General features: G+C 38.8%; 1 protein-coding gene across 1 annotated transcript in view; it reads right to left on the bottom strand.

Annotated features, from left to right (window-relative positions):
• Positions 1-1,041: 1,041 nt before the first annotated feature.
• LOC136294943 (vitellogenin-1-like) overlaps positions 1,042-26,240 on the bottom strand; it is a 43,017-nt gene continuing 17,818 nt past the window's right edge. The window contains exons 14-36 of the mRNA XM_066193119.1: positions 24,627-24,751; positions 24,440-24,541; positions 24,236-24,355; positions 23,793-23,982; positions 23,614-23,707; positions 23,316-23,501; positions 18,044-18,188; positions 16,281-16,500; positions 15,207-15,376; positions 14,082-14,571; positions 13,714-13,976; positions 13,575-13,631; positions 12,553-12,747; positions 11,289-11,495; positions 10,001-10,143; positions 9,348-9,486; positions 8,051-8,186; positions 7,165-7,351; positions 6,677-6,774; positions 6,000-6,094; positions 5,734-5,893; positions 4,380-4,541; positions 1,042-1,271 (exon numbers count right to left, since the gene is read on the bottom strand). Of these exons, the coding sequence (XP_066049216.1) occupies positions 1,153-1,271; positions 4,380-4,541; positions 5,734-5,893; positions 6,000-6,094; positions 6,677-6,774; positions 7,165-7,351; positions 8,051-8,186; positions 9,348-9,486; positions 10,001-10,143; positions 11,289-11,495; positions 12,553-12,747; positions 13,575-13,631; positions 13,714-13,976; positions 14,082-14,571; positions 15,207-15,376; positions 16,281-16,500; positions 18,044-18,188; positions 23,316-23,501; positions 23,614-23,707; positions 23,793-23,982; positions 24,236-24,355; positions 24,440-24,541; positions 24,627-24,751 (3,803 nt within the window). The 3' untranslated portion in view covers positions 1,042-1,152. The remainder of the gene's footprint in view (positions 1,272-4,379; positions 4,542-5,733; positions 5,894-5,999; positions 6,095-6,676; positions 6,775-7,164; positions 7,352-8,050; positions 8,187-9,347; positions 9,487-10,000; positions 10,144-11,288; positions 11,496-12,552; positions 12,748-13,574; positions 13,632-13,713; positions 13,977-14,081; positions 14,572-15,206; positions 15,377-16,280; positions 16,501-18,043; positions 18,189-23,315; positions 23,502-23,613; positions 23,708-23,792; positions 23,983-24,235; positions 24,356-24,439; positions 24,542-24,626; positions 24,752-26,240) is intronic.

Here is a 26,240-nt window from a genome sequence, read left to right as displayed (position 1 = left end):
TCAATCATCTTTCTGATAGATCAGTTTTTAGTTAGAAAGAAAAGTATTTTCTTTAATGACAGTTTCCTGCCAGGGATTGGGTTCAGCTGTACATTGCCCACACTAAGGTTTCTCTTGGAAGAGTGTGTTGGCTGCTATTGACTGTTATGGACAACATACCATGGTTCGGTGCACGGCTGATTTGTGACACGGGCTGAAGAGATGTTGTGCCATTGCTTGGGGGTTTGAAGGTGCCACCTATTCCTGCTCCCCTGGGGTGGGAGGAAATTACCTTTCTGCACAGTGGAAGCTGGCAGATTGACTCTTCACTGGTTAAACACAGTCTGACTGTCCTGCTTGTATTTTATTTTACCTTTATGATGCTATTGATCTTAGATATCTTTCTATATATTGCTTTTTGGAGTATTTGGAATGCTACTTGATGTATTATTGTTCCCTGAAGTTTTTGAAGCCATCATTTTCATAAATATACAATAGGAGATGGTAAAGCAAAAAAAAGTTCCTATTCACACTTCTAGTTAGTTCATGAAGCAACAGCACATCCATTGAAATTTAAATGAAAATGGGGACTGTGTCACACACTATAGCTCTCTGGAAAGCTACAGTGGGAGTCTAGCAGTCCAATTCATTCCTTTGTAGAATGCACTAAGGCTAATGGTCTTGCTGGGAGTAAAATATATTTTTTTGCAGAATGGTTCCAGGAACAGACGTTGCTCTTTACCAGAAAACATAAAAGAAAACAAATGCTTACTGTGTCTTTAGTATGCTAAATATGAAATTCTTTGCACAATGGAATGTTAGCAGTAGCCATAATCATGTTTTCCTTTCATCACCTAGTGAACATAATTTTCAGTGCGGACTGCTGTAATTATATCGCAGATAAAAGGGAGCAGAATTTCTGTATAATAATATAGTTGGCCTGATTGTTTTGTTGATAGGGAAAAATAAAGAGAGACCACATGAATACTTATTTAATGAACATATTTATTAAGCAGTGCAGACTGTACATAATGCATTTGACTTTGCAGTAGGCTTATTTTCTTCAAGCACCTTTCTTAATATTTTACTACAGCTATTATGTTCCCTTCTTATCTGTCCAGCTATTCAATTATTTGTGTAGTATGTCTATAGCACAACACCAAAGCGTTTGGCTTAACTACAGCTGCCAGTGCAGGTACAATCAATGTCAGCATCCACAGACTCCACAACATCCTCAAATGCAGATTTCTTATCGCTGCTTTTCTGCCATTCCAACAGGCTTACAGCAGTTTCTGTCAGAAGAGTGAAGCCATTGTTAACTAACATCAAGCAAATTAACACATTTCAAAGAAATACTGTTTTGATGGCTGTCAACTCCCTCATCAAGTAAAGAATGAAATCCTGCCCTCACAACTGACATCTAACTGACTCATTGACTTGGAACAGGATTTTCATCCATGATATAATTACTGTAATACTTCCCTAAAACCAAAATGAATTACATTTCATGAAGCACAAAGACAAAAGGAGGCTGTGAAAGTGCTGGAGGAAGCCCCTGTCAGTGTAAGACCACCACGCACCAATCCACATCAGCAATCACTTACGTTAGTGCTGCGTATCGCTGGGTATTTCAGCTGACTATTTGTCAAAGTTCATTTCTGAAGGGTAAGCCCTTTGGAGAATTTTCAGAGGTTCATAAACTTCTAATTAAAGTTTTCCATATATTGTGAAATCTGGCAGAGCATTGTCAGTTGCAGTATTAACCTTAGCACACTGCTTTATCAACAGCAGCTTGAATAAGCCATATTCCTTAATGCTGAAATAATCTAAATGGGATAATGATACTCATCCTCCCAATAAATATTCCTAGCTGGTTGGAAGTTTATCATTGCATCTGGAAGAATATTAGGACATCCATTTAGATTAAGTTTGTATAATGAGAAGGCATAAAGCTTTCATAATTTCACTTCCATTTGTTTTATTCCTTAGTTGGTCAGTACATTCATAACATGCCATCACTCAACACAGGGAAATATGGATGCTGCTGTATGAGTTCAAGTTGCATCTGTCACTTATCTTCTGAAAGGTTAGCACACTGTGCTGGCTAAATTAATGTCTAACATTAAGCGCAGGTTTTACATAATAAACTGGATAGTAAATTTTTCCCAGAAAGATGCCGGAGATGCTTTTAAAACATATATATTATGTTTTCAGGCTGTGAAATGAGAAATGCTATAAAATGTCTGAATTCTGTTCTTTATATACATTATGTCTCTTACTCTTGGCACACTGTGGGTCTGAGCACGTTCATATCCATGTAGGAAATAGTTTCCTTGCAAACTGGATCATGGCTGAGTAACTGATCCCCATGCATAGGCCTTGTGGCATGTTTGAAATATAAACCAATATGTGGACTTAAACTTGGAGTGATGCCTGCCTCAGCCAAGTTCCTAAGGCCACAGTCTTGCTGATGTGAGGCAATAGGCGAAATTACGCATTCTTGTACTTCATTTTATCTTTTCTCCACTGGTGACAGTGATGGGGTCCTTCAATTTTGAGACAGCAAACTATCATGTCTGAATTCTCATATAAAGAGTTGAGAAAAAAGTCTTTGTCCTGCGCATGCATGTTCCTAGATTGAAAAAGGTGAAGATTTCTACCACTTCTACTGTTTCTCCAAGTCATCAGACAAAGAAGGAAAAAGAATAGTTTTTAAGTGCTGGCCTTGTATTCCTATTAATCCTTAGCCTAAGAAAAAGCAATCAATTTAGCAAGCTAAAGAACAATAAATGGCTTCTTTTTTCTTCCTTCTCCCCCTCCTCCTCTTTTTCTGCTTCCTTTTATAAATAAATAAATAAATAAATAAAGCCTTGATTAGAAGTATTGCAAGCAGACTTCCCAGTCTCTGCTTCAGTAAATGAACAAGAGAAGCCAGCAGTTGCTCTGAAAGCAGCCCTGGCTGCAACAACTAACATACCTTTTTTTCTGACTTTCCTCTTTTCTCAAACAGTTTTGTGAGAGAATGAGACAGCTTTATTATGGCCTAATATTCTGAGGCAGTGAGTGGTCTGAGGTTATGACACTTCAGAGATACCGACTTGGATACACAATAGAAATCCGTGAAACGTGGATATAATAAGATTTTGGAGGGATTTTTTGTAGAGGGTGGGTTTTTCTATTTATGAAAGAATGCATCCATTCTCATCTCAGGGAGCCATCAGAAAACTATTAACACTCTCCCTGTGCTACTTGTTGAATAGGCTGTTGCAGATATTTGACTATTACAGAGAGATCCTCTCTGCTTTTCTGGGCTGATTCAGCACATTGCAGATATTAATAACACAAGCAAAGTGCAAAGTTCTGCACAGATGTTTAAATTCAGACATAAAATACCCTGTCCTTTCCAGTACTACTCAACACAGGAGTGTATTGGCTCCAGTGAAACTACACTGGATTATCCCAGCTAACAATGGATTTGGCCAACAATGGTTAACAGAGAACAAATCACTTCAACAGATACTTTCTAATGGTAGGTTTCCCTGTAAGCTATATAGGTAATTAATTAAAAGACTTAGGAAAGAATGCACCAGAAATATCTGTAGGTTCCAGGCTGGATTCTCCTTTCATGATTATATAACTACAGTGTGAAACTATGACAGTGCCTCGTATCCTGTTATAAATGAAATGAGAAAAAGGCTCGGCGTTTTTGCTTTCTTCTTTTCTTTTCTTTTCTTTTCTTTTCTTTTCTTTTCTTTTCTTTTCTTTTCTTTTCTTTTCTTTTCTTTTCTTTTCTTTTCTTTTCTTTTCTTTTCTTTTCTTTTCTTTTCTTTTCTTTTCTTTTCTTTTCTTTTCTTTTCTTAATCTGGGGCATGAGTATGTGTGTATAAAAAAACCTTAAAAACCGAACCATTTTCTGGAACAATCTAGAGAAACTTCCAGCAATGTGCCTTTACTGATGTGTTGCGCAGTGGCATAACATGGCAGTCTAATTACAGCACTCATGTCACGCTACTTGACTGACTTTCAATTGCCTTGCCTGACCTGGTCTACATGAAATCGCAGGCTGTAGTGTACATGAAAGTACTCAGTGTTGCTTATCTCAACTTTATGGAGATCCTGAAGACAAGAAAAAATTTATTTTGAGATATTATTGATTGCTGCTGCCCCTTTTACCTCCTCAAATATTTTTCTCAGATGATGCTACCTGCCATCACCTAATCTAGCTTTTAGCTGGCCAGCACTGTCAGCAGTTCTAGCAAATACTAATGGGATTAAAAACAGCAGCTCAGAGAGGAGCCAGAGCAATACAGGTCTGTACATGGCTGTGCTGTGTTTTGTTCTTTTGAGTGCTCTGACAGCTCCTGCAGTACACGACACACGGAGGGAGAAAAATACTGTACCTTTTGGGAAGCAGTGGAAGCCAACCTTTACTGAAGCTTTTTCATTTGGAGTACAGTCTTTCTTACATTTCAGTACTGGGTCAACGGAGTAGCACGTAGATTCCTCACCATCAATAGTGGGGTTTCGATTCAGCTTCACATAACTGCGCTGCAGCTTGCACCCTAAGAGGAAAAGGAAAGGTAGTTAAAATTGTAGAAATAAATCCCAATCGATCCTTGCAATAATAAAGATCCATATTTTCTTTTCTGCTTTTATTAGAACACAGGTATCTGACAAACCATTTTTACAGTAGTGAGGTTATCAAGATAGGACAATAATAAGTTGAGGAAAGAGTCTGAAAGGGGAGCTATTTTTAAAATCTAATTGCACAATATAACCCAAATGGAATCACGTATACTCAGTTTTTTAGAACTACCTAATACACAGGAAATAACCTCTCATATCTGAAAGCTGTTAAGAATAGATACTACAAGCACAATGACTACTTCATTGCATTAGGAAAAATGTCAACTGTAGTGAATGGGCAAAAAAAAAAAAGGGAACATTTATATAATAACAACAAGGATAATTTTTGTATTGGATGATTTTTATAATGCTGCAATTATCTCACCAGAAAGGTATAATGTAACTTAACAGGATCTGAGCTACGACTTTGTTTCCTGACACACAGATAAGTAGAATTCTGCTGCCACTGAAGTCAGGGAGAAAGCAACCATTAACTTCAATAAAATTATTTCAGGTCCAAGGAAAATGGAGACCTACCAAATAAAACTGTATTGATGTTATGGGAGTCTAACACTGTTTTTCCAGCTATGTGTGTGATGAAGCTCTTTACTGTCGGAGCAGTTCTAAATATTTTCTTCAGATTGCACCCTCACATGGTGCAGAACAACAATGAAATTTTTTGTGCTTTGGAAATTTACATGAATGTAGGACCTGACACTGCATTTATAGTCTGCAACTTGTGTGGTGAAATTAAGTTTGCAGACAACAGCCGAAGCTGTTTTGATGCAATGGTGAAGACCACACTTTTTTTTTTTTTTTCAGTGGGAGCAAGATTAGGGCTGGTTTTGCCTCTCAGGAAAAAATCTACTAAGTATAAGAAATAAAAACAAATTATTTAACATTGAATTACACATGAGACAAAGACTTTTGCTGGAGTATATATTCTCTATATTCACAAGAAGTGTTTTAAACAGTCAGTGGTTAATAAAGTTAATATGGATACATATTGATGTTGAAAATTCTAGGTAAAAGGTATCTACTGCTTTAAAAATCTATTTTCTAGCTGTCAGCAGAGGAAAAGTGAAATCATAGTCTATCCAAGCATAAAGGTTTTCCAGATCCACTCACCACCAGAGCAGGTTTCTTCTAGCAATACCCATGAATGAACAAATGCAGAACAGCTGTGTGCCAGCCTATGGTTTGGCATGAGGAGTTCATTTCCCTTTTCTCTGTCGTTATTACCACAAACTCCGCAGGTCTTTCCTCTCATCCATGAGGCAACCGTAACCTGCAAAATAACACATCTTTGCTCGTGCATGCTGAAGTGTTGGTCTGTCACACTGGCAAAGTACTAGCCAGAAAGAAAGCAGTAACCTTGAAAGTAAGTGCAGTACCTTAAGATTTACACCATCAAAAGTCACCTTCTTCAGTCCGAGATCTGGAACTTCCACGGTAACGGTTTTTCCATTTTTATAAATTTTAACATTGTCTGTAAAAAGAAAGTGAATCATGCAGTGATCATCTGAAATTAATGGAGAAACTGTGTAACACAAAACCCACCACAAAGCCTTTTCCTTCACAATGATAATTTTGCTGCTACAGTTAAATATATATATTTAAGTGGAGAGGAAAAACAAAACCAGAAGAAATAATACATTTTCAAAAATGTTCTACTGCTGTTGCCTATAGCTGGAACTGACTTCTGTATTCAGTGTGCTGAATTTTGAAATGATAATGACAGTGGTGGTGCTCCAGCTAAATGTCTGAACTAAAGCATCTCCCTGTGACCATAACATGAACTTTTTTTTTTTTTGAACAATCACCAACCTGGGTACATGATAAGAAAGGGCTTTATTTATCTGTCAGTTATGCTGGAGGAAAGTAAGTGTGTATATACGATAGGAAACATGAACGTAAGTCAATACAAATCTTAAGAAAGATTTGTCTTTAGTTTTCTCTTTGAATTAATTCCAATTGTGTTTTCTTTACACTAAGATTTTTCTGTGCAATTTATAAAATCTTGATACTTAGTTCCCAGGTCAGTCCTGGAAAACCGGGTATCACAGCTTACTTTTTTCATACTCAGAACCTTCACTGTGTGATAGAACTTGTTCTTCATTGCATGCCACAAGGAGAGACGAATTTGAGGCAGGACAGATTGTGATGTTCCTTCAGGAAAAGCAAAATTAAAAGAGTAAATTAGTGGTTAATTTAAAATGTGAAAAGTATAGATATCTGTGACTATCTGAATGAACAAGCAATTTTCTTTCCAAAGTGCAAAATTTGTTGGGACTGTGGGCTTTACTATTCAACCTTTAAAGAAAAGACAGCATGGGGATTTAGTGAGCAAGTTATCAGATATTAGTGGCTGTGGAATTCAAGACAAGAGAAACTACACCACAGAGCCTCAGCTGAGGATCTCATCTGGAAATTCTGTCTTTCCCCATATGTCTCATTGAAAACCAGTTTCAGCTAGAAACTAGATATCTCCCACTCCCAGACTAACTCCCTGAGAAACATTATATCTAATTTCTAAGCCTCAGTATAAACCACACTTACGCTGATGTTGTATTTATGTGAACCTCTCTTGAGAAAGATTGAGGATCAGCCTTTCTTGTAGTAATGATGAATTTTGGGTGTTCAGTACAGTCCTGAACCACCACCAGGTTGCAGCTTTTATTGAAAGAATATGAATGGCTCACACGATCAAATGTTTTGAAATCTTTCTCCCTGATTTCACACGTGGCTGCAAAACAAAACCATAAAAGAAAAGGCAGATGTGACCACTGTATGTGGTGCTGTGAAGTACTGAAAGACATCTCCATGAGATTGAATCACCCAGCAAACAGGAGGAAAACTTCACCTCCTTGGCAGAAGCCAGAGTCTGTAAGGACATGAGAACACTACAAAATAACTACCTGCTGTAGATTATAATAGTATTGATTCTGATTACATGTCAAACACAAAAACTCCTGCTAACAGGGAGTAACATGTACAAAAGTCTTGAGAAACTGGATGCCATAACAAACTGTGATAAAAACTCTATTTCCCACAGAAGTGCTAGGCACCAGCCAGATAGAGACTCCTGTGGCTCCTTTTTGAATAGAAAAAACTGGACAGAAAATAAGTGCACTTTCTTGTGCCCATCACCCGATGCCTCTCAATGCAGAGTTGACACCTTCTCTCAGGAGGGGCAAAAGACAACCTCTAGTTCTTGAAGAAAGGAGTGATTTCCAAACTCTGAATGTTTACAGCAGTTTGAAGTCTCTTCGTTCACCTGCCAAAAACCCTCCTTCTCTGTGAGGGAATGAACTACTGGAAGCCGGGCTACAGAGGTTTTCTTTCCCTATAAGACCATTAGAAGGAAAGGCAAGGCCCAGCCATGGCAGAGGATGGATCTACACACTTTGCTTATTCATGAGACAAACATATAAGTAACATTTACATTGATCTTCCTGTGCTATTTGTGAAGCTATTTCAGGAAATAAATTCCAGGCAGTGATATCTCGAGTCTCGTAATCTGGAGAAGGGCCTAAGGGCAGAGTGAATGGCAATCGGAGTCCCTGACAATAAAGTGTTACCTGAAAAAGCAAAAATGAAAATACATTAAGATAAATTGAACCATACGACTGCAAAAACCCCCCACTCCTATCTTGGAAAAAAAGCCCTTGAAGATGCATTTGTACAATTGCAGTTGTGTTAGTCTCTGCAGAATGTGCCCTAACTTTCAGCTTTTGTGGGGAATCATTATCATCTCTTCTAGTCATACTTGACTTTTTGAGAAATTGTTAAGAACACTGAAAAGTAATGGATAGAGATGAGTTTAAGTGCTAATTGAGTGACTTCTTAAAAAATAAGGTATCAAGTTGAGTAACTGAGATGATGGATATGTTTGGAAAAATTAATATCATCCGTTATGGGCTGAAAACCAGCATGTTCAACACTGGGGTAAGATCCTTCACTGTAGCTACAAATTATATTTGCCAAGAGAATCAAATGAATGCCTAATGCGCTGACTTCTTTACCACATAATAAAGACCCTGCAGTACTGAAGCACTATGGAGGGTTAAAGACACATGAATTTCTGTGTATGAATAGCTAGCTGGTATTAATTTGCCAGAGATCCATAGGGAAATTTTTTTAAAGAGCTGCATAGGGATTTAGTGAACAAGGACCAGTTAACTAGTGGTACTCTGCAGACCCTGCCTGTGCAGGCTGCTCTGAGAGGGTGACTAACTGCTGCAGTTTGGTTAGAGCAGAGTCGTATTTGTGGCTTTCCAAAACCAGTCGCATCAGTCATGGTTACTGCAGATGTGGGACTGGAGTGCCAACACACACAGATGCTGTTTGTGGCTGCAGCAGAGTGCAAAGGGTTCTCAAGGCCCCCTCTATCTGCTCTGAGATCCTCATTCAAGAACTAGTCACACTAGGTAAAAATGCATAAAGGTGTGAGTACAGAGCAGTCATACTTGAGACAATTTGACCTCACAACTGTTCTCGAAATGCAAATAAATTATTTGGCTACAGAGTCTGATTTTCAGCTTACTACTGCACTGGGCCAAAGCAGCACAAAATCAAGAGAGCTGTTGTATGTATTTCAACACCCACCTAATATAGTCAGGTATATAGCAGCTTCTCTAAAAGGGAATGTTTCGCTTTTTGTTTCTTTACATTAAGTGCAAAACATTCTAAGTTGAAAATCATTCAAGGTAAGGAAAAGGAAGATAAAAAATTTAACGTACCTCAGGAGCTTTAATTACCGTATCAATTGTTCGTGGAGATGTTGCAGCTGCTCTTACTATAAATTCATGAGATGGATTTCTCTGATGTACTTCTGAGAAGCCCAACACGAGTGCTGCACCAGGAATGTATTGCATGAATCTAGAGGTAAACAACATGTGACAAACTCGGGTGCATGAACAAAAGCATACATGGGACCATGAGGATTACTGGCAGATCCAAAAAATCAGGAAAAAATGGAAGAACTGAAAAGTCAAGGAATAATACTTTGGGTCAAACTGAAGTGTTGGTTTCATCCAGAAGAAACACACTGGTTTTATTTTACCTATTTAAAATGGTTATTTTTTGAGACTGAATAGAAGAACATTTTAAAGCAAAAAGGCATTTTGAAATGAAATAGCAAATAAGTTAATTAGGAAAATGAAATCAAGCATACTTTTAAATATTTGGAGGCTATCATTTAATATGAAACATGTGGAAATAGTAGAACACATTCATAAAATACTTGTGTACAACTGAACTTGTGGTTTCCATCCAAGCACTGCCCAGACAAGTATGTTTGGGTTGAAAAATTTTATCCAATTCTTTGTGTTTTTTGAAAGCCAAGTAGGGTAAAAAAGTCAAATAAAAACTTAGGAAACAAGGAATTACATACTCCGTGCTTGTCTTTTTTATCCAGGATGGAAGCTTTCCCCATTGCACCTTCAGCTGTGCAGCTGGCTTCCTTGCCAGTTGTCCTGTGGTAGCCACTGCTGCTATCCTGTAATCCTGGCACTCCTTGCCCCATCTCAGTCTGGCCTTTGGAAACAGGGAAACAGTCGCCAGAAGCTCAGAAAAGAATCCCAGAATGAACCTTGACCATCTCAAAATGCAAAATTTTCTTTCATCAGTTTGTGCATTGATCCTTTATATTTCCAATCTTTTACTCTAATCAGGCTCACAGAGAAATTTTGACTTCTTCATGCAAAATCTGAGGCATAGAAGGAAAAAAGTCTTCTGGTCTGTTCAGAACTACATATACATGTTCTTGTCTCAAAGCAGCTACTTGAAACATTGAGATTTCCTTTGACGTGGTAACTTCTTAACCAAAATGTATTTTTTTGCTAGAAGAGGATTGCACTATAATTTCTCTTTGCCTTCCCTGAGACCTCCTGATGTGAACCCACCCCACTTTCTTCAATACTGAATATCATGCTGAATCTGTTAATTGCAGCTGTAAAAAGCAGAGGTTTATAAATTGTTGCACAAACATGTCTTGCTCTAAAAAGCTCATGGGAAGAACAGCAGAAGGATTTGCAAAAAAGTAAGGATGTTCCTCCATTTATGATGCTCTCTTTGGCATCAACCCATTACCCAACTTTGCTTTTTTCCATCTTTTCATATAAATCCTAAGAAATACAACGTTGTAAATATATTTGAGTTATGAATCTTTTGAAATCACAGAACAGTCTGACTTGAAAGGGATCAAGAAAGATCATCCAACTCCATTCAGAGAGAGTTCAACTCCTAAGTGAATGTCCCCTACAGGGATTGAATCCTGTGTCCTTAGTGTTATCAACATTATCTTTAACCAACTGAACTAATCTCAGGGTCAAAAAATTATATAGAGAAAAACAGGCAGATTCCCAGACAATAAAACTCATAGTAGAACAAATAGTGGTGAAGAAGTCAATTTCTCAATTTTTTTAATGCTTCTACTGGTTATATTTTCATTTATCTTGAAAATCGATACTTCTTGCCAGATTTTGAAGTGCGCATTTTTTTTTACTATTATCTATTATAATTCGAAAGAATGGTGAAATATTTTCTGAAACTTCACCAGCTTTATGAAACATTTCAAGATCAATATACCTTTTCTGTTTAATACTCCTAATCAGCAGATCCTCTGTGCCTGCTCTGGGCTTTGTAGTTGTCTCTCTGTGCGAAGCCGCCTGTGCACTTACCTGTGCTTTCAGAGGCAGTATCACAGCATCAGCACACGCTTTCCAATTGGTTTCAGCCAGCTGAACCACAACTAGTTGCACATCAACTTTGGCAGCATCAGAACGAACATATGCTGTAGCTTGATAACCTTGATTTGTGTTGTCACTCCTTACTGCCTGTGCCACAATCGTAATGCCAGGTGGAATTACATCTCCCAGGAAGTCGCGCTGAAAAAGAGCCCCCAACCATCTGTGCTTAAGGATTTCTGTGTATTCACCAAAGAGCCTGCAGTCCAGTTAATGTGTGCTGAGAGCAGGCAGCAGCCCTTGTCCTTCATCAGTTTTGTTTGCAGTATATATTTCTGTATCCACAATGGTTAAGGATTAATTTGGTTGGAAAATTAATTATTCAAAGACATGATTATTTTGATGAGGAATCCAAGACGGTTCCAAGCTATCTTTATGCATATAGCAAGAGTTTGTTCATTATTTTAATGTTTCAAATAGCTGCCTACAATGTGTACTAGAGACATTCAGAGTAGTATACACATTCACAACGTACTTTACTATACTACAGTTTCTTCAAGCCAATCAACTATTTTAAAGTCCTGCTTAGTAGCAGAATTCCCCTGGACATTGCCTGCATTTGCAGGGCTATTTGTTCTATTATTATGTAGATACCTTTATGCAGTACAATTATAGAATACTAAGTAGATAATAAAGGTAAAGACGATCTGTGCTTAATGGGCCTTCACATTTACCAATCAGTAATGTCCATGGATAGTCAGATTTTAGTTATACTCTGCATGCACTCACAACCTCCAGTCTACATTTAAAAATAATTAGGCAGACTTATTTATTTCTTCCTCATTTTTACCTAAAGCAACTGATTTTGTATTCTGGGCTTTCACGGGAAAAAGAAAATTCTTTCCTCTTTAACCCACAGCTACATTCCCTTCAATGTGTTTAGTTTCCAAATCCAGGCTTTCACATACTGCAAATACCTTCAGAAACGAAGGAAAGGAAACAGGCAAACAAAAGCGTGAACACAAGGGGATTAGAAAAAAAAGTGGTGGGTTTTGGTGTGGGGTGGTTTTTTTTTTTTTTTTTTTTTTCTGTGTAGGGAAATATCTCAGTGAGCTTTGACTTTCAATTAACAGACTTGATTTTCAGTGTCCCTCCTGAGCCTAACCCCCTCAGCTGGTTAGTGCCACCACATCTACAGCTCCTGCTCAGCAGCCAGATAAGCCTGGCTGCTCTGGGTACCACACACACAGAGTTGTACCTCACGTGCCAGGCTGGAACCATGGCTGTGGTGGTGGTGGGTGCTGACTCTTTTGCTCCTCCTTGAGTTATGGGCAGAATTTTCTCCGTGGTGGTGGTGGCTGCTGCTGCTGCTGCTACTGCTGCTGTTACTGTGGCTGCTTCCCAACTCAGAGGAAGATGATGACGAGCTGCTTGATCCTTTATGATCTGGATGCTGTGAAATAAAAATAGGTTAAAAATCTATGAGATAGCCTCTAGTTTTACAGTGTAAATATAAAAATCAGAGCTATCAGCCTTCCTTTATAGGCAACAGACTTGGACACATCTAGAGTGTTATTTTAATTTTCGTATATAGCCATGGATTATGTTGGGTTGGAACTTGCCTCAGATCCACCTCGACGTCTCTGCTGAAAGAAAGACTGTATAGACACTGATTGCAAATGACAACATCACACTGCTCAGGTCTAATGCTAGGGAAAATGAAAAGTGGCATTTCTTAAATGGTCAAATACATCTATATCCAGAAAAAAAAGATAATACAATTATATGAATAACACTATAAATGATCTTCTTTCACATGCAGGATATACAATAGCTGTACAGGTAACACCTACAACAGCCTCCCCATTATCGCCCTTCCAATATATGCTAAAAATATCTCTATGCCATAACATGTACTGAACCTGGTTTCTGAAAAATTAATGTAAAGATTTTGCCACGGTTGCCCAAGACCTGTGAACATAACTATTCCCATTGGAAGGTCCCACTGCTTAATCATTCCCTCATGGTGTTTGTTAACCTAGCTTTGGCTGTATTTGTGTGTCCAGACCCAAATTTGAGAATTGCATGTGCTGCAACACCAAAAAGATGTAATGCAATAGCATATTAATAATAAATCTGCTTTTTTTGTTCATCATCAATATTGCTATTGGACATTATGGAATGGTCAAGGGAAATGGCCCAAACAAAGCCCTTCAGTAACAGGCTTGGTTACATTAGATGCAGCTACCATGGCAATGTGGACTTGAATTAGGCACCTACCCAATGGATGTGAGCAGACTTGAAGCGGAGACTGTATAGCTTTGGAAGGTGAGATTCCTGCAAAATTCCAAAAGGGGTTATTACCTACAGCTTAGTCAAGATCACCTCCTAGCAGAAGTCAAAGTATTAGACATTTTACCCATTCTGTGGAAATGTGGTCACTGCTGCCACTGCTCACTTGGAACTTGACAGGATTCGTCTCAGCTCGTTTGTCAGGTTTGCTGTGCCAGTGGGAAGCACCACTGCTTTCACTGCTGCTGCTGCTGCTGCTACTCTGTGTTTTAGGCTTCTGCTCACGGACACTTCTCTCTCCAGCAGCACTGGCAAGTGGAAATGATGTGGTCTTGGATTGCTTCTTGGCCTTGTGCTTTATACCAGATGCTTTGCTACTGCTGCTGCTACCTGCATTGCCTCTGGTACTGCCTTTGCTGCTGTTACTGCTGCTGCTCTGGCTGCTGCTACTGCTGCTCCTACTGCTGCTGCTGTCCTTGCTGCTGCTACTCTGACTACTACTGCTTTTGCTACTCCTACTACTGCTCTTGCTACTACTACTGCTGCTCTTGCTACTACTACTGCTGGTTTTGCTGCTACTACTGCTGCTCTTACTACTACTACTGCTGCTTTTGCTGCTACTACTGCTGCTCTTACTACTACTACTGCTGCTTTTGCTGCTACTACTGCTGCTCTTGCTGCTGCTACTGCCACTACTACTGCTACTGCTGCTACTATCACTACTACTGCTGCTGCTGCTGCTACTACTAGTGCTTTTGCTGCTGCTTCTGCTGCTGCTACCACTACTGCTGCTACTGCCACTGTCCCCAAAGGGGTAGAACTTCTTTCCCTTAGCTTTGGACTGCCCTGTTTTCAGATTTATCTGGGTGCCTCCCTGTGATGCTTTGTCATCAGAGTCGCTGCTGGAGGGGCTGCTCGTTGTACTCTCAGTGCTTCCACTGGCGCTGCTGGCACTGGATGATGAGCTCCCATGTTTTCTTTTCCCCTAGTCAAGGGTAACATTGGAAAAATCATTATTTTTCTGTGTTCCTGCAGAACAGCATAAATAAAATCAGATGATCTCTGAATCTCTGTCGCCTTAGAAGACAAGGTGTGTGCTTGATAACATTCTTGCAGCACATCACAATAATTCAAAGGCAATTTCATAATAATGTGTTAAACCCACACATAAGCAGAACAAGACCCCAAACACTTCTGTGCTAAGGAGCGTGTGCAGCAGTTGTTGACCACACAATGACATGTAGCTGGTATCCGTAATGACAATGCTGTAGCTGTCACTGTCTCAGGGAAAGTTGAGTAGCTGGTGTCAAAGCATTTTGCTGCAGTTGCAGTAGCTGTAAATAACAGACTACATTTTGGCCACACAACAGCTATATTATCTCTTACTAGAGATTTTCAGAACAGCATACAAAACCAACCTGCTCTTTCTAATGTCTTTCACTTGCGGAAAGGATGAGTCCCAACAAAAGACCTGCCGAAAGATTGGTATACCCAAAAGTCTGTCATTATTTTCCACTTTGGCAAAATATCCAAACAAAGGAAGTTACTTAGTAGAAGGAATAAAAATAAGCTGTGTGTAAGGTCTCCCACAAACCTAGAAGCAGAATTTCACATCAGTACCTTATCATCAGTGTCTGCAAGGATTTTCTTCACTTTTTTAATTGCTTCTTTTCTGGAAGATTCTTGTGCCTCTGGATCTTCAAATGTTACCAGACGTATCATTTTTGTAGGAGCTTGGTCTCCTGCTTGGATTGTGACTTGTATCTTTTCAATAGGTGCCTCGGTGTAAACTGAAATTGCATGACAATTAGTGTTGCTGCTACTATTAGCAACTGAATGAGAGAATAAGCCAATTTTACCGTAATTTATTTAGCCATCTTTTCTCAAATATCAGTGTTCAGTGATTATTATTGATATTGAACAAATTTGTTAAAAATTTCCTCTAATAGCTGAAACACAGAATTGCAACCAAATTTTAAAATATTACCATGATACTGGATTATTTTCAAGTCAATAAAGAGAATGATCAGGAGATTTAAGTCAAGTGAATTGGATTGCTAAAGAGACAAACCATGGGTTAATGAATTAAACTTCAGACAGGAATTGAGGCTCAACTCTTGAATGCTAAAGAATGGCCCAATGGTTAGGCCATTAGTTTGATACTTAGGAGACCTAGATTCAATGGCCTGCTGTGCTTTTATTTCTTATGATCATGGATTAAGACATTAAGGACTAGATCCTGGCAGGGTTAATCCATAATTCCCTTTTAGAGTCTGGGTTTTAGAATGTAGCTACAGGACACTGCATCAGATCTGTTGCCCATGTCCAATTGCTTCGTGCTTGCATCCCAAATCCAATGATTCAGGATGCATCAGACACACTCTGTAGGCACAGATCAGCTCTGCTTGACGCTGGCCACGCTGAGTGACATTGCTGGGAGAGTTGGGAAATTGCTGCTCAGGCGAGTGCGGAGAAATGGATTCTTGCTGTGAGCAGAGTCTGTTGCCAATACTGGCAGTCCTGGTACTTCTAATTGTAGATTTAGTGGTACTTATGATGCAAAAAATACATACATCTGTGTATAAAAAGAAAGTATATAAAAAAAGTATACATCTGCATCTACCTATCTATACATATGCGTATATGCACACACCTTTACCCACTATTTTCTTTTTTGTGCCCAGTTGTGTTTACCTGGCTTGGAGGTTATTCTCAGGGCATGCTCTCCAACTAGGTAATAAAGAGGCACATTTTTGATAAATGCTGCGTGTACACTTTTCTTCTCAATGCATACTTGAACTCCAAATGTACTTGAATTGAAGCACACGGACTGAACAAATGGCTCTTTTCGGGAAGAAGAGTGTCCAGAAGAAAAGGAATTTCCTGATGAAACATCCTCTGCAGACTGTCTATCCTATTATATAGCACACACATCAAGTTAACTCAGACAACAGTGAGAGGAATACCTGCATGTTATGCATCCTATTTTGGTAAGAGCTACTTGTACTCTGCAGTGGGAATTTACCAGTTTGTTTGAGATAGCAAGTCTGTAACATAGGACGACTTGGTTTTAAATTGGATAAAATTATCACCTGAATGGGTTGATTAGACTACCTGCTGTAAAAGGGGCTTCAAGCTATAAGAACAGAAAATTATGTCAGAAATTAATTCTAAATATTTAATTTTGTTTTCCTGGAATATTAGACAGTGTCAACAGGTTCTTGATAGAACTGAGTGTGCTTTAGACTGACTGGAGTTTTTTTTACTTTGATTTTTGATGTGTCAGACAACAGAACTTTCAACTATGTCCACAAAAATTCTAACTCAGATGAGGTGTGACATGAATGTGACACTATATCAATTAAATGGTCAAAACATATCATGTATTAGAAATATCCACTAAAAACTATGTAATTTTCATGTAGTAAGCAATGCTTGCAGAAGAACAAATTAAAATTAATTAAAATTGGAATCAAGTCCATGAAATGAAAACTATGATTTCCTGAAGCAATGAAGCAAATACCTAAAGACACAATAATCATAAGCTTTCATTTCACATATAATTCAGGTTTGCAATTAGTTTTTCATGCAGTTTGTCATGTCTCACAAGATTGTAGCCTTGCATGAACTCCACCACAAAACCTGGAAATTCTAGTGATGATACTGGGAAGTGCTCCACTGAGTGCCACTTTTCAGTTGCTGTTCATTTAAGAATAACTGTGGAGTGCTGAGTTTTCAGGAAGGGCAGCATAGAGGCACAAACCAGAAGAAACTTGTTCCAAGATACTGGAAACTGCTCTCACTGATAGCACGTTTGTCTATTGACTTCTCCATAGGAAAGTGCTGTTCTTGTCCTCTGTTGAACTCTTATTTTATCTGAAAAGCCTTCAGAGTTGCAGGATAACAATGAAACCAGAACAGGACAGCATATTCCTCACCTCTGTCAGTCTTTTGCTGAATGAATTGTCACAGCAATGCCTTCACAACACTGCCCATCTTAGAAAGCCTGTCCTGGCTTTTATGGAAACCTGGCTCAGGAAGTCATGACACAAACTGCACTCCATCCTTGAATCAGGATGCTTATACACACTATATTTGGCTCTGTAAGGCGAGCAGTGGAGCACCATGTGGAACATCTGTGACTGCCCCAGGAATGTGATACTTGCATAATGGTTGCAGAGTATTTTAAAGACTGTGGGCCTGTAGATGGCAGTGCAAAATTAATTACCAGAGAAAATGCTTTTGCTTTAGAAAAAGTGTTGCAAATTTGATGTATTAAACTCCAGATTTTAAAATAATGTTACTACAGGGCTATTTGTGTTATTAGATTGAACTGACTTATTTTGAGCAAAGCAGCACCGGTCAGAGATGAATTGTTCCCTTTCCTATAGAGAAAAGAAATGGTTCCCCACTGTTCAAGGCCCAAAAAAAGAATAGTCAGCCACTACATCATTTACCCCGATGTTATCAGTCTCGCCTGATGCAGAATCTGAACTGAAGGACGTCTTCATTATGTCGGGCACTGCTTCAGGTAAAAGAACTGGAGTCATCTTACTAGCAGCCAAATCCCCAATATTTCGTGTAACAGCAAATGTCTTAGACCTGCAGAATAAACATTAGAGGAAACCTGTATTGATAAAGCACTGCTGAGGAAAAGACCTGAACAATGCCTTGTGGCCTGCACTCAGCAACATGTATCATACCTTGCAAATAGCTTTTCAGATATTTACAACATCCTTCCTGTTGGTTGCATTTTCAAGGACTGCTAAGAGTCAATAAAGACGCGGACCAATATCAGAGGCAGATAGTCCAGTTAGGATTTTAGAATCATGTGTACAGGTTAAAAACCTTACCGTTTGTTGGATCCTCATATCCTAATACTGTGAGAAGCATCACACCTATAAGTCTGGCTGTGGATTACATTATTAATTTTTGAGTCTCCTATTTTGAGCTCCTGGACTTTCAAATTTTTAAACTCATCTTCTGTGTATTCACTGCAGTAGCCTTAGTTCTAATTTCTTTTGACATTATATTTGGAAAAAGATATTGCCATAACTTCAAAAAACAACCTTGGGACGGGTGGCTACTGAATGCTGTTTCCTGTGAAATTTTTATTAAAGCAGAATTGAAGAAAGGAGCGTGAAGTCATGAAAGTAAGTGTCTCTAGCTTGATTTAAATTCACTAATACTCGTGGCTTGGCCATGACTTGGCAAGAGGTCAAGAGAGTTGTGCAGGAAGGTTAAGAGCCAATTTACGTAAATGTGTTCAGTACATTGTTTCCAGTGTTGTGAATTCTAAGTGCATTAATCAGGATCCCAGATAAGTGATAGAAGGTGCAGCATGAGACCGAGGCTCTCATGGTAAAATATCCTGAATCCCTGGCTTCATACCCCACATTCTTCATGTAACTTGTTACCGTGCTGTGAACTGAGTTTTGTTTTGGGTCAGAGAAACATCTCGAATGCTGAAAAGATTTTGAGAGACAAAAACCTATTTCCCTCAGCTATTAATACTGTGCTAGCTCTACCTTATTAGCTGTTTATCAGCTAACATCCGTCTCAAAATGCCTCATCCTTTCTCAAGGATGAAGCTGTTCTCTTTGCCCTGGGGCTTTTGTGGTCTGCCAATGGAGGTAGCCGCTGTGACAGTGAATGGAGAGATGGTCTCAAAATGGTCTCTATTTTAATACGGTCCACACTGTACTAGCCTGAGAAATTCCAATCTAACCTATTTGAAAGATGAATTTGTATTCATTTGATAGCCCTCTCTTCCTCTTGAAGGCTCCTACCGTGCTGTGTGCAATGTAAAGCACACAATTGCTCTTCATGTGGAACACCTCAATAAAACGTGTGTCACCTGTGGGCTTTGTTTTCTTTTCCATCTCTCTCTTTTTTTAGATAAGGACATGACAGCAACGCTCCACGCTGGGTGATAGGAGAACCTTGAAGAATGGAATCTGAAATAAAATATTCTCCCTAACAAGCTGAGGGGATAAAAGAAAATACAAATCAACTTGCATTTCAGATGGCTCATCTGGGTAAAGAGACAAAAAGGGAAATGGTTTTATTTTAATCCCATTCAATAATTCAAATGACCACTGAACTGCAGGCTGGATCTCCAAGCAGAAAGCCCTGGGGTTTCTTTTCCAATTTTTTTTTAGTATTTTTATGCCAATAGTCTACTCCTGCCACCTAATGAAAGCGAAGGATCGATTCCTCCCTGTTGAGCACAGAGAGCCGACAAATGTAGCTGCATCACAGGTGACACATGTCAATGTCTGCAGAATCACACGGCACAGTAAAAATAGGCTACAAGAGCCAGCTCTGGTGCTTTAACAAGAAAAAACAGTCACAAAGAAGGCCTAAAGCTATGGTATGAAAGAATCTGTTCTCTCTGATCCTACACAAGGGAGAAAAAATAAAAAGGAGATTTTCCAATACGTATTAGTGCATTTTTTGGATGAGGGAAGAAGCTGTGCTATAATATAAGCCAAACTCACTGCAGGGGTAAGGGACAAGCAACTCAGCTATGTTGGACCCACTGATGTTTCAGAGAGTGTGGCCTTACATACATCCCTAACATGGGGACAGAAGAGCTCAAATGTCTGTTTAAAACAAAAAAAAACAATCAACAAAGGACTATTTTCCCAGGTTTTAAAACACAGTGTGACATCACATGTAAATAAATGAGAAACAAGATACAATCAGTCAGCCAGCCAGATCTTTAGTTATCTTTCTGATGTGGTGAAACAAAACCTTCTGCCTTTCCTATGCATCTTCCTTCCAACTTTGGTGCAATGGAGTCATAAAAACAGAGACTTGGAGCCCCACCTGTTTCCCTTTTCTGGTCCCCAAACACACCTTGCTGCATCAACAAGACCACAGCGTATGCTGCCTCTTCTGCATTTTCTGCTATATATGGTGTAGTCATGTTGGACAAAGAGCTTTCTAATTACCTGGCTCATCTTATAAAGAAGATGTCTATGTGAAGCAATTTCTGCTTATCCTACAGCTAAAATAAACAAAAAACCTTATAATACAAGCTCTATTCATGATTATGTATGTACTTCAGTAGGCTGCCATTACGAATATGTGGTATATTAGCAAAGTGCATCCTCTGGCAGATCTCCATATTTATACTTTAATCACAGAGTTCTAATTTTTCATGAAATTTATTTGATTTTTACTTCTTGTAAATTTTGTTTAAAAGTATGTAGAAGTAGCCATCTGTACTATACTAAATAATTATGTTAAAAGAGCCTTAAAAATAACCATTGTTTTTTAATTAAGTTTTGTTAGGATTGAATTGAAACACATGCTACATATTCTCTCCATAGTAGGATTAATTACTGTGCTCTGATTTTTGCTATAGAGTTGAGCCCAAACATGCTGATCTGTCTTGGGAATGCAACCTCTCTATCACCAAAGTTTTTTTAGTTAGTTTGTTTTGGTTTTGTTTTTGTTTTGAGCTTGTAATTACTTACTCGAATTTCTCTTTGGCTCTTGAAAATTTATATAAATCCCACTGCTGTGACAGGTTATAACCTTTACAGTGTGTAGGATATAAATGAACTTAATGCTATCGAAAACTATTTTCTTCCTGTGTCTGAATGTGAGAGATGGTGGGGAAAATAATATCACATCCTCTCTAGCTTTAATGACATGGGGCTGTAGAAGGTAACCTTCTGACCATCAAGACAGTTCCCAATACTAAAATATTTTGAACAGAGCTTACAAACACATGAAAGATCAATAACTTTCTTGAACTATTTCTTTAAATGGGGAATTTAAAGCTAACATGGGAAGGTGTCACAATATCTCTAAAATATTGACTTCAATTGGATCTTTATTATTTGGTAGATCTATGCAAAAGGAAGAAAAAGACTATGTTGAACTAAAATTTTTAACTTACTCTATAAAGCTATATACAGATATCTATCTATCTATCTATCTATCTATCTATCTATCTATCTATCTATCTATCTATCTATCTATCTCCTTTCTCTCTTTATCATGCCTACTTGTTTCTCTTCACACCTCTAAGATTTTACTTTGCTTGGTCTTTGACCTCCTCAGTGATGTGGTTCAATGTTACATTCTCTAGTTATTGCTTTGCCTTTGCTTGCACTCATTGCTGTTTCATTGCTCTGCGTGGTTTCCACTGGCCATTTGTTTTGTAACAGTGAATGGGAATGCTTTTTGGAGAGAAATTGATGGTGCTAGAAGTCATCTAGTGAGTATTAGCTTTCTCATATACTTGGCATTATGGAGCTATTTCCAAGTGACTACTTCACTTTATAAATGGGAATGCTGCAGGGTCTAGAGTAGGGCTTGTGTGGAACTCATGGGCTTCTCTGCTCTAATACCTTGTTTCTGATACTGACTTGCTTTCTGCTTTATGGCAATGCATTTAACCCTTTTTGTGTCTCATTTGATCTCCCCTTAAGTCAAAGGAGGAGAATATTTGTTATTTATTTGCAGGGAGGATCCTTCTGCTAATATTTCTCTCTGCTTGAGGCTCTAAATTCCCTATCAGTATTCAATATTTTCAGTTCAGCATGCTTATTGAGTTCATTAATATCTGCCTCACCCTCTCTAACAGTAGGAACTAGTGAGAGTTGTTGCTGTCTCTGATGACCTTAGGAGCAGACTGTCCTGCCCTCCATAAGAAACTGAACCAAAAAAAACATGCAACTAACTTTTCATCTCTGAAATGCTGAGACCCTCCCTAGCTCTGCATGGAGAGAACCTTATTACAGCCCCACTTGAAGGAATGGAGGAATTGTCTCAGGGAGGAGGATGAGATGTCAAGTGCATGTCAAACGGTCTGTGACTATTGAAGGACAAGGGAAAATAATGATTAGCCTGACTGGTGGCTAAATTGAGGAGACCTGCAGAGCGTCTCTGGGCCAGCAGCCATGAATGCTAATTACAGCTGGATCAAGCAACTGAGCTCTTTTGTTACGGCTATATTCCTAGAGCAGAAACTTGTTAACATTTCAGTGGTTTGTATAATCACTGCTTTCTGTTGTCAGTGAAGTTTTTCCTTTGCGATGAATTTTCAGCTTCTCTTTCTCAGGGTTTTTTCATGTGTGTGCGTGTGAAGGTTTTCTAAGTTTGGTCTACTGCTTTGATTCCTTGGACATACTCTTTCTGTTTCCTCCCACTCTTTGCATTTGTATTTCCATCTGTTTTCATTTGTTTGGCATCTGGCTACAACAGTTTTGCAGAGTGTATTGTAATTGCATGCACTGATAATAAATCAAGGAGACCCAACAGGTAAGAAAACCAAATGGCAGCCAAAGGGGAACAAGGTAAAAACATAAGAAACACCAAACCCTTCATGCTTCAAGGCATCTAATGTAAATATAGATGGGTTAACAGTTCTGAATGATAGGATTCAACTGGCTTATATCTTACCTAGCATTTCCAATTCAAATATTTTTATAAAGATAGAAATTTTATGTCATTTGTGTTTCAGATAGCTTATGGATCTCAACAACTGAGACACAGTCCTAAGGAGGATTTTCAGGTGAAGACCACAGAAAGTAACACATACTTTTAAGCAAAGCTTTAGTGTGTATCAATTAATTTAAAATAAAGATAAGCTATATCAATCACCACCACTTATCCAAGGTGTAAATCAAAGATAAGATTCTTAAATGTATTTGGGTTTATTTAGGAGGTTCTCCTTTGCTACATAGGAAGATCCTAAGTGCTATGTCTTACCTTATGCTAATTATGTTAGTCTCATCTTTACATGGTGGAATTTCAATTTTGATATTTTTTTCCCTCATCTGGATAGTGGCAACAACATTCACAGGTACATGAGCATTAATTTTGGTGCGTGCTTCCAGCCCTGCCTGGACTGTGTGTGTGTTGATTCCCATTACAAAGGTCATCTCCTTGGCCATGCTGAAAAGGTAGAAAGAGGGTATAATTATGCTCATGCAGCAAACAGCTGTTGAATATTTATGGCCTCTGTCACTTGAAGATATTATTCTTTTATTTTATACTAAATACTTACCTTAGACTCATTTTGGATCTCAACCTAATATTGGCATTTAGTAACTCAGTCAATCTGAAATCAGACTTGGGAGAAGGTGTAATCTGTGCTTGAACTATTCAAAGAAAGCAAAGAAAGGGTTAAAAATGCCCTCCAGTCCTAGCAAGAATGTTTGTATTGCTAAACAATGAGACAGTTACCATTTCCCGACACTTTTGTGACAGAAGAGTAGTAGAAGCTGGCCTCTGTTGGGAAGCCAGTGCAGGTGGGCACAATGCGGCGGATCTCGGAGGACAGGAGAGCTTTGGTCCACTGCCTCCCTACACCACTTTGAAGGCTACTGATTATTCTCCTTAGTGAAGGGATTTTTTCATCAGATCCATACCATGCCTGCAATTACAGAGTTCAACACGTCTAAATAAGCAGAACTTGAATATCATGATCCGTGTCATTAACTATGCCTCAGGGGAAATTCTGCCAGCAATGATTATAAATAATCCTGATCAAAGCTTGACCTTATTTGCCTTGATTAATACTAGAGACAAAAAACCCAACCACGAATTTATAAAAGGGAGAGAATGCATGAATGTGAAAGTATTTTAGATCTTTTGATGCATGAGTAGTGGTGCTTTAAAAATGATACCTGCAGTGCATTTTGGATGGCGTTTTTTTCAAGTCCACCAAAAAACAGCTCTTGGCCAAACATCTTCAAGTAGCCTGATGCAAATGGTTTGTCACTGGAGAATGCCTTCCAGTCAGAGAGCTGTGTGAGAAGATGAAAAAAGCCTGATTCTTCAAAACATTTGAGAAAGCAATATCAGAGATTTTCTTTTCCCTCAGAATTTACCGTTTTCAGGATTTTCTTGAAGTCATACTCAGTCTCCCAGCCCCTGTCAGAAGAGTAACCTTTAGCAAACATCTCCTGCAGTCCTTCAACAGTTATTCCAACCTGTGGGAAGAAGTAAAGTGCAGATGCCAGTGGATGTTAGTTGTAAGAAGGGATTGGAGGGCAAACTGTGTGTAGACCAAATTACCTCCAAGGGATCAGCCACTCTTCCAAGGAAATGTGCCCGTAGCTGGGATACTGCCATAGCTGGAATTAAGCTACCCGCATTATTCAATACCAAATATTTAGCTGCCAGCCCACTCATAAGGAAATCTGCAGAGAAATAGGTTGTAAGACACAGCACAGTTAATTCTTAGATTCTTAGTGCAGATTGTATCTACTTACTAATTTAATAATCAGCATCACATGAGCAAGGCCAGAAAACTCAGCTATAAAACTGGTGTTCTAAAGCACTTATAAACACAATATCCTGGTTTTTTAAACAAAAAAAAAAAAAAAAAAAAAGGCAAAGCTACAAGCTCACTGATCATTGCATGGTGGTTATGCCATTTTTCCAGTTGCTTCTGCTATATCATGGAATCATAGTATAGTTTGGGTTGAAAGGGACCTCGAGGATCATCCAGTTCCAACCTCCTGCCATGGGCACAGGTACCCTCCAGTAGACCAGTTTGCTCAAATTTGCATCTAACCTGACCTTGAATACTTCCAGAATTGGGTCTTCCACAATTTCTCTGGGCAAGCTGTGCCGGTGTCTCATCACTCTCACAGTAGAGAATTTCTTTGTAATATCAAATATAAACCTCCTTAAGACTTGGTCCAACAGGTCCATGTCTTTCCTGTGCTTTGGGCCCCAGAGCTGGATGTGGCACTGCAGGTGGGGTCTCACAAGAACAGAGAGGTGCAGAATTTCCCCCTTGTCCGGCTGATCAGGCTTCTTTTACTGCAGCCCAGGTCATGATTGGCTTTCTGGGCCGCAAGTGCACATGGCTGGTTCATATCCAGGCTCTCTTTCTCCAACACACTGAGTCCTTCTTGGCAGGGCTTCTTTTAATCCGTTCATTCCCCAGCCTGGATTGATATTGCCCCAACCCATATGCAGCATCTTGTACTTGGTCTTGTTAAACCTCCTGAGATTCCTGTGGGCCCAACTCTTGAGCTTCTCCAAGTATGGAAAATATGCCTGTCCATATCATTTACATCCAGGCACATTCTCTAAAATCAGCCTATGAAATGCTTTTATAAGACATCATTCAGGGCACCTTGGCAAAGGAGATGAGAAATGAAAACAGATTTGCCATCCTTTGCTAATTGTTCATTCTTAGCTAATAGTTCAGGGAAAGTGATACAGATGTCCTATAAGGACAGATGGTGAGCTATAGAATTGTCTCTCAAATGACTCAAAGACTATTTAATACTAGTTTGTAATGCTGTAACTCCTACATAAAGTGCACCAATTGTTAAATTATTGTTAACTATTGAGTAAACTTTGAGCAAACAATTTGTTTCTATTTATTTCTTTACTTAGATTTATCACCTAAAATGTTCTTAGATGCAGATAATCAGTGCAGAGCTCAGTCAGGAATTCTTCCTGGTCTTGGCAGAGTTATGTCCTGTCCTGTTATATGAGTTAAAGTAATCCCACCGCTTTTCTAAGTTTCCCTGGGTTTCAAGAGGAACAAGGCTGACAGGATATCTAGGCATCCTTGTTGTGCTTCCTTCTATCCCTCCTCTCCTGTTCCTAAACCATTTAGAGGATAAGGAAGTATGTAGGAATTGTAATTTTACCACATTTCCTTTATTG

Source organism: Chamaea fasciata, unplaced genomic scaffold (assembly GCF_029207755.1).
Source record: "Chamaea fasciata isolate MVZ Bird 193981 ecotype frontalis unplaced genomic scaffold, bChaFas1.0.hap1 SCAF_10, whole genome shotgun sequence".
Taxonomy (NCBI): Eukaryota; Metazoa; Chordata; class Aves; order Passeriformes; family Sylviidae; genus Chamaea; species Chamaea fasciata.
Note: the sequence above shows the minus strand (reverse complement) of the source record. Positions and strands in the feature narration are given on the sequence as shown.